General features: G+C 42.1%; 1 protein-coding gene across 7 annotated transcripts in view; it reads left to right on the top strand.

Annotated features, from left to right (window-relative positions):
- SAFB2 (scaffold attachment factor B2) overlaps nucleotides 1-8,269 on the top strand; it is a 49,229-nt gene that overhangs the window by 14,989 nt on the left and 25,971 nt on the right. For all 7 annotated transcript variants that reach the window (XM_014531876.1, XM_014531875.1, XM_014531874.1 and 4 more), the window contains exons 6-10: nucleotides 1,040-1,102; nucleotides 2,202-2,229; nucleotides 3,134-3,644; nucleotides 4,069-4,118; nucleotides 4,552-4,652. In XM_014531876.1, coding sequence (XP_014387362.1) covers nucleotides 1,040-1,102; nucleotides 2,202-2,229; nucleotides 3,134-3,644; nucleotides 4,069-4,118; nucleotides 4,552-4,652 — 753 coding nt within the window. The remainder of the gene's footprint in view (nucleotides 1-1,039; nucleotides 1,103-2,201; nucleotides 2,230-3,133; nucleotides 3,645-4,068; nucleotides 4,119-4,551; nucleotides 4,653-8,269) is intronic.

Below are 8,269 nucleotides of genomic sequence, written 5' to 3'. Positions count from 1 at the left end.
AAAAAATATTTGTCATCCCAGAAAAACCCCTTCCGTTAAAGGGAATCACTATTAATGTCCTGGTGTGTAAGGTACGGCTTTAATTCTGTTATCAGTGTCCCCTTCCCAAGTTCTCCCAATATTTTGGCATAGAGCTCTTCGTGGTGGCCATCCTAGAAATAATGGTCATTTGAATCTTACCATCTTGGCATGCCTAGCCATTCTAGTTTGGTTGTGTTGTTTACTTAAGGCATTACAGCTTTAAACTAAAACAACTGCCCTTGAAGGACTGAACTTTAAACCTTCAAGGACAAAAGCCACAAACTCCGAACATCACTCCTCAACCTAGGATAATATTAAGCAAGTGATTTTCCCTCTCTAGGCACGATCCTGTTGTATCATGTTAATTATTTTCAGAGCATGTCCTTGGTTTCTAACTTCTTGGTTAATGGAAGTGTCCAGGTTATAAGGTTCAAACCTATAAAATGATAAAAGAAATATTTGGAAAGGGATATTTTTGTATTTCACTTAGAAAGGTAAAAGACCTTCAAATTTAGTAATCTTTAAGATAAGTGGAATTTGTTTTTTGTTTTTTTTATTTTGTTTTTTGATATAGTAAATAGTCAAGTTAAGTGTTTGTTAAATACAGCACTCTAGAAGAAAGTACCCTGTTACTGTTATTTTAAAAGTGTTGCTACCAAGTGAAATTGGAGGAGTACCTGGTTTTGAGTTCTGCTTTGGGAATTCTATGAATGAGTGGTGTATGTAGACCATCAGTATGTGGAAACTGCCTGGGAGTGAATTCATTCATTCATTTGGGCAGTGCTGACAGAATACCTACTGTTTGCAAGCCTCTGTCAGTGATGCTGCTGTTATCCAGTGCGAGAGCAGGTGTGGGGGCAGGGAGGCAAGTAATAAACTGAATAATCTGACCATTAACTTTTGGATGGCAGTAGATATCTGAAGGAAATAGATACATGGGTTGCCTGGAACAGAGTGAGGCCTAGACCTAGGCATTCACAGCTCTGAGCCCACAAAGTGACCTTCCATTATCTTTCAGGTAGGCGGGGAAGGCTTTGAGAGCACTTTGGATGCTTCATCGTTGGACTTCAAAGTATCTTCGGTAAGTGACCATCTGTTTCTGCATGATTGGAAACTTTACATGAGTGGTTAGTTTTCCGTATTTGGAAACGATGTGTAGGTGTATGTGCAAATGATTGATTGAGGATTGATATTGAGCTGGGTGCTAAGGATAAGAGGTTGAGAGCCAAACCGATCAGTTTCAGGATTTGCAGTCTAGTGGGGGCAGGGTTAAGAACCAGCAAAGAATGTAATGGAAGAGAAGTTTAAGTAGTTGGCCAACCTAGAAGGCTTCCTGGAGGAAGTCCTGTTTGAATTAAGGTCTGACATTGGTTAGGAGTTAGCCCAGTAAGGAAGAAAAGAAGACTTTGGGAACTTGGCTTATTGTAGGAATGGCGTACACAGGGTAAGGGCAGAGGGGCAGAGTGGGGCTGCAGAAGCAGGTGGGCCTGATTGCCAGAGTCTTTGGGTGGGGAAAGGATTTGGCAGGTGTTCTTGTTTTCAGTGGGAAGTCAGGGAAAGGTTTCAACGGGGTAGAGAGATGGTTTTAACAGGTTCCAGTTATAAATAATAGATTATGTTGGAAGAAACACATTTTTTTCTCAAGTCTGGTTTCATGTATAAAGCAGTGGCCATCTGTGTAACTTCTGCCCTGACTCTGGGAGTCTACCAGCTGCAGAGGCATTAGATCAGCTTAAAACTTGGGTTGGGATGGTCAGACTCTGAGTGGAGAATTGAACAGGCTCAATATTACCACTGCCTTTCTGCTTTTGCTGGGGAGAAAATGGCAAGTGATTGTATAATGGAGTGCATTGTTTTGAGTGGATCTGCCCAGTTTTTAAGCGCCTTGTGGCTTTTCTTTCTCTTTTCTTTTTTATTATTTATGTATTTATTTTTATTTATTGTCTAAAGTTTTACATGTGTCTCCTTTTTCTCTGCTTGACCCCCTGCCCCCAGCCATTCTTACTCCGGGCAAACCCCCACCGCCCCAGTGTCTGTGTCCATTGGTTATGCTAATATGCATGCATATAAGTCCTTTGGTTGCTCTCTACTCCCCCCCTCCCCTTTGCCATTTGTCTCTGGATATATTCTTGTTCATCAAATTATGTTGATCATTATTTTCTCTTTTCTTTTTTAATTAGGATATTGAAGAACCACTCTTGGAGCCAGGTACTGATAAGAAAAACACAACAGTTATGGTTTGAAAGTTTTTCTCACTATGTTTTTTTCAAGCTGTCTATATATTTTATGCTGTATTATGGTGTTGTAAGTGATTTTAATGGTGGACAATCCAGATCGTACAAGGATCAGAGATTGGAAACCCATTCATATCACCAGATCTGTGGAACTGCTGTTCTGGTTTCTAGAGGTCAGATGTATGTGGTGAGATGTAGTGATTTCATCTCTCTAACCACATAGAGTGGCATTTACATAATTTCTCCTTGTGATTCTTCCATGTGTTTCTACACATGAAACAGATCTTGTGATATTTCTCTGCAGTCAATTTGATTAATACAGTTAAGGCAGGATAAAGCAATTGTCAGGGAACTTATAACCTGAGAAGTGACTGGATTCCAGAAGAGGAAACAGAGTTTCTTCATGAAAATTTCCAGCATGTTATTTCCCTTATGGACTGCGTTTATCTCTCGCCATCTGAAGAGTTTCTGGTGTTCCTATTGGACTGTTCTGTTAAAAGAAATTCAAAGAAATTTGGAAATTGAGCTGTCATTGAATGATGACTGCATTCGGTCAGCACCTTGGACATTGGAAAAATAAGTCAGAAGACCCAGACTTGAACAAAACATGAAGAAGACTGTTGAGAAGCAGCCAAGTGGTTGTAGGTGTTTAAATCGGTGGGGGCCTGTTCCATGTAGCGTAGCGGCTTACTCTAGCAGTCGGTTGGAGTGCAGGTAGTGTAACCAGTGTAACGTGTGTACCCGCGGGTTTTCCAATCTCTGTGTAGCTAGCAGTTCTCTTCGTGTTAGTGTGGCAGCCGTGCCAGTTCCACATTTGTGATTGCTTTATTTCCCTGGTAATTAAACCTTGTGCCATTCTATTCCTGTTAAATCCGTAGAAAATGAGAAAATACTCGACATTTTGGGGGAAACTTGTAAATCTGAGCCAGTAAAAGAAGAAGGTTCCGAGCTGGAGCAGCCATTTGCACAGGATACAAGTAGCGTGGGGCCAGACAGAAAGCTTGCGGAGGAAGAGGACCTTTTTGGCAGCGGCCACCCGGAGGAGGGTGATTTAGATTTGGCCAGCGAGTCAACAGCACAAGCTCAGTGGAGCGAGGCAGACACCCTGTTAGCGGTAGTGAAAAGGGAGCCCGTGGAGCAGACAGGCGGTGACGAGAGGATGGACTGTGAGCCTGTAGGGCTAGAGGAGCCAGTTGAGCAGAGTAGTAAAGCCTCAGAGCGCACAGAAGCCTCTAGCGAGGAGGTCGCAGAAGCGCCCCAGGAAGCCTCAAGCCCAGACCCCAGAGATAGCAAAGAAGACGTGAAGAAGTTTGCTTTTGAAGCTTGTAATGAAGTCCCTCCGGCTCCTAAAGAGTCCTCAGCCAGTGAGGGCGCTGATCAGAAAATGAGGTTTGTTTTTTCTCAGTTTTAGACCAGACGCTATCTCCTTTTCATTGGTCGTTTAATGACACACATAAGCTGTTTTTTCTACAATTGGCCAGCCAGACTGATGAAATTGTAGTTTACCTCTAAAGAGTGTTTTATTTCTCTTTGTGTATTTTTAGTGGCTGATTGGATTCCTTTTCTTTTTCTCAACCGACTATGGTTGTGTTCTTAAATTGCTAAGTGTTCTCTTCAGTTAAATCGAATTGACTTAAGAATCTGATATTGTATTTTGGGGGGCCAAATATCCAATATAAGCTTGCAAAGATGTCTTGTTAAAATTTTATTTCAGACTAATTTTCTGGTAGGTATCAGTTTTAGCACACATTATATTTTTAATTTAGTTCTCTTTTTTTTTTCCTTCATGATTAACATTAACTTTTGTCTCTAGTTCTTTTAAGGAAGAAAAAGATATAAAGCCAGTCATTAAAGATGAAAAAGGTATGCTTTAACTTACATGGTGGGGAACCACCTATGGATCCCTTGGCTTAGGAGGGAGGGGCCTGGAAATTGCCACATTCTGGAATTTACAGTGAATCCTATTACAACTCTATTCTCCACTGAATACTATAACACGAGTTATAGAAACTGCTATCTTGGATGAGATTTGATCATTGAAAGACATTTCAGTTTGTAATAACCTGGACATGATTACTCCTCAAGTAAGAAAACTCCGTTTTTCCCATCCAGATTTTTATCTCTGTCGTAGGTGTTGACAATAATTAAATTCTTGAATTAAAAGTGGAAATTGAAAAGAAAAAAGAAGTGTTGGAATTGGATGTGGTTAGGGTTTAAGAGAGAGCCACATTTCAGGAGTGGTCATGCTTTCTATTATTCCTGATGGCAAAGCATAATCTTCTCTCTCCTGCTCCAGGTCGTATCAGCAGCAGTTCTGGTAGGAATTTGTGGGTCAGTGGACTGTCCTCCACAACTCGAGCAACAGATCTGAAGAACCTTTTCAGCAAGTATGGAAAGGTATGCTCTCCATTATGTCTGTCTTGCTACCCAGCCTCAATTTAGCATTAAAAAATACACTCAAGCCCCGCTGGCATGGCTCAGTGGTTGAGTGTCAACCTATGAACCAGGAGGTCACAGTTCAATCCTGGTCAGGGCACATGCCTAGGTTTCGGGCTCAATCCCCAGTAGGGGGCGTGCAGGAGGCAGCCAATCAGTGACTCTCTCATAATTGATGTTTCTATCTCTCCCTTCCTCTCTGAAATCAATCCTATAAAAAAAAGGCTAATATGCAAATCGACGGAACAGTGAAATGACTGGTTGCTATGATGCACACTGACCACCAGGAGCAGCTGCTCAACACAGGAGCTGCCCCCTGGTGGTCAGTGCGCTCCCACAGGGGGGGCGCCCCTCAGCCAGAAGCCTGGCTCACGGCTGGTGAGCACAGCAGCGGTGGTGGGAGCCTCTTCCGCCGCTGCGGCAGCACGACTGCTGATGTCCCCTGAGGGCTCCCGGTCTTCGAGAGCACAGGCCAGGCTAAGGGGACCACACCCCCATCCCCCACCGAGTGCATGAATTTCGTGCACCAAGCCTCTAGTAAAAATATGTACTCAAGAGTTTAGAACCCTACTTCATGCTAATTTTATTGTGGGTCATTTCTAATTTAAGAAAAGGCTGGAGGAGGAAATCCTCAAGGGGGAAAAACTCACCTGGTTTCGGATTTGAGGATTTTTTTTTCTATTTGAGAGCGGTTAACGGGCAAAACAGATAATCATGATGTAGAACACTATGCCGAAAACCTGGGCTGATGGAGAGGTTATGGCTCTACCCTGTCACACACAGAGCAGATTATAAAGCCTAAGCAAACAGATATAAGGTCCCTGTCATTATAGATCTTACAGGCTGGTAGAAAAATCATTTACAGAATAAACATATACAACACATTCACTAAGTATGTTAAGGAAAATTACAGCGTGTCAATCATATATGGAAAAGAGACCTAATTTAGATTTGGGGGTGTGGGTTCAGCAAAGCTTGCTGAGGAAGCCATATTTAGGGCAAGACCTGAGTGATTGGAGTTGAGCATGCCTGTGGAACTCGGCTCTGAATAAAGAAAGGCCCAGTAGTGGGACAAGGCTTTGTAATGTGGATGAACTCATCAAAGGCTACTGTGCAAAGCTCCAGGGCAGAGTGCAAGGGGGAAGGAGGAGCGGGGAGACAGGAATATGTGAGCTTCTCATGGTATCTGCCCTTATTTGGGTTTAACTGTCATTGGAATTGATGCCCTTGCAAGGATTATTAGTTTAATGGAAAGGTCAAATAACCCCATAATTGGCTCAGCCCCTTGACCTTCAGGAGAAGTAAGAATGCAAAGCTTCTCTGCTCTGAGAACCGACACTGTGTCTTCAGCAGAGACTTCTTTCACCTTTGTCCCTGTATGGCGTGCTCTGGGCTTCTGCAGACAGAGCAGCACTTTTCCATCGGGGCAGCAGAAATACAAACATCAGGGTCTACAGGGACCCTAGAGAGCATGGACCACTCTCCCCACCCCCTTGTCAGTTGGGAACACGTACAAAAAGAAGAGATGGCTTGTTCAAGTTGACCCACTTAATCAGAGGTGGTCAGAGCCAGAACCCAGGGCTCCTATGTCTCAGGGGGTCTTTGCACTTTCAAAGGGGGTTGGCCTTACCCTCACTTCAGATGTCCTGTGGGAACATTTGTGCAGTGGGCTTTAAATCTGTGATTTGGTTCTGTGTTTTCTTTCTCTTGTTCTTGAATCATTTATTCCTTGTTTATTTGCCACCTTTTGCATTGGTTATTTTTTATGATTTGTGGCTTATTACCTATGACTCTATATATAACTAGTTGGCCCAACTGGAGTGGCTCAGTGGTTGAGCATTGAACCATGCACCAAGAAGTCACTGGTTCAATTCCTGGTCAGGGCATGTCGTCTACCCCCTACCCCCTACCCCGTTGCAGGCTGGATCCCTAGTATGGAGCATGCAGGAGGCGATCAGTCGATGTTTCTCTGTCATCGATGTTTCTACCTCTCTCACCCTCTTCCTTCCTCTCTGAAAGCAATAAACACGCATAATTTGTTGATATTATACCAGTACCGTACAACTGCCATTGCCCCCTCTCAGCCTTTGTGATGTTGTCATTATGCATTTTACTTCTATTTAGTAAACTACACAGTATATTATTGGCTTGTTTTTTGGGTTTTTAATTTCTCACGTGTTCAAAATTTTGAGTGTTCTTTATTTCTTTTTGTTTCTATCCAAGTTCCCACTAGTTAATTATTCTCCTCCCTCCTTGAACATTTTTTTAGGGCAGGGTTGCCGATGAGGAATTTGTATGTCTGCAAGTCATTTTTTAAAAAAAAAAAATGTGTTTATTGACTTTTTTAGAGAGAGCGGAAAGGAGAGAGAAACATTGCTGAGAGAGAAATATCAATCAGCTGCCTCCTGCACTCCCCCCACTAGGTAACTAGTCTGCAATCTAGGCCCAGGAAATCAAACTGGGGACCTCTTGGTGCATGGGACAATGCTTAACCAACTGAGCCACACCAGCCAGGGCTGCAAGTCATTCTTTTACCTTTTTTTGCAAGCTGTTTTCATTGGTGTGGAATTCCAGATTGGTTGATTTTCTTCCAGAAGGCAAAGCTGCTCCGCTGCCTTCTGGCTCACATTGTTTCCAACCAGTTGGCTGTGCTTCTCATCTTCATTCTTAACACACATGTGACTTTTCTTCCTCTGGCTGACTTTAAGATTTTATCTTTTTCACTGGTTTGGAGCACTTTGCTGATGATGTGTTGATTTTGTTTGCTGGTTTTTTTCCCCGAGCTCCTTGCCTTCGAGGACTCCTCACATTGCCCTACCAGTCAATATTGCTCCGGTTTCTTTCGTTTCAGTCTTTATTTTTTCCATTTCATTTTGAGTAGCTTCTCTTACTATGTATTCAGGTTTCCTAATCTTTTCTTCTGCCGTGTCTGTTGTTAATCCCATCTAATGTATTTTTCATCTCAGAAGTTTATTTTGAGTGGTTTTAAATTAGCGTCCATTACCTGACATGCACAGTTGTTCCTTTGTCTTTTTGAATAACTAAACCAAGTGCTTAGTATCCTTGGTCCACTAATTCTGTCATTTTGTCATTTCCGAGTCTGATTTTATTGGTCCATTTGTTTTCTTCATTAGAGTTGGACTTTCTTTCTTCTTGGCTAACCCAGTCATTTTTTTCTTTTCTTTTCTGGGCTAAACTATTTTAATAATTTGATGAACTACAGCTTATCACATCACAAAAAGTATTTAATGAAAAACAGTTATCCCCTGTTTTCACATTCCTTGTCTCAGAATTTAGAAGAACATTTTACACTTTGTATCTTTAAGGCACTGTATTTTTAAGAGTTCACACTAGAAACTGACAAGTCTTCTTCCAATTAAGGAGCTGCACACTTGGGGTGTTTGGTCAGCTTGTGGTATTTCTGAGCGAGGTCAACAGACTTCTGTCCTTGTTGAAAGGGGAAAGACCACAAAATTACATTCCATTGATTTCCCATTTTAACTCCACTGAAAAGGTAATTCACTTCCTCAGTAAAGTTTTTACGAATTTTTCTATCTTACAGATACAGTCTTCCCAAA

This window comes from Myotis brandtii, unplaced genomic scaffold (assembly GCF_000412655.1).
Source record: "Myotis brandtii unplaced genomic scaffold, ASM41265v1 scaffold827, whole genome shotgun sequence".
NCBI classification, from domain to species: domain Eukaryota; kingdom Metazoa; phylum Chordata; class Mammalia; order Chiroptera; family Vespertilionidae; genus Myotis; species Myotis brandtii.
Note: the sequence above shows the minus strand (reverse complement) of the source record. Positions and strands in the feature narration are given on the sequence as shown.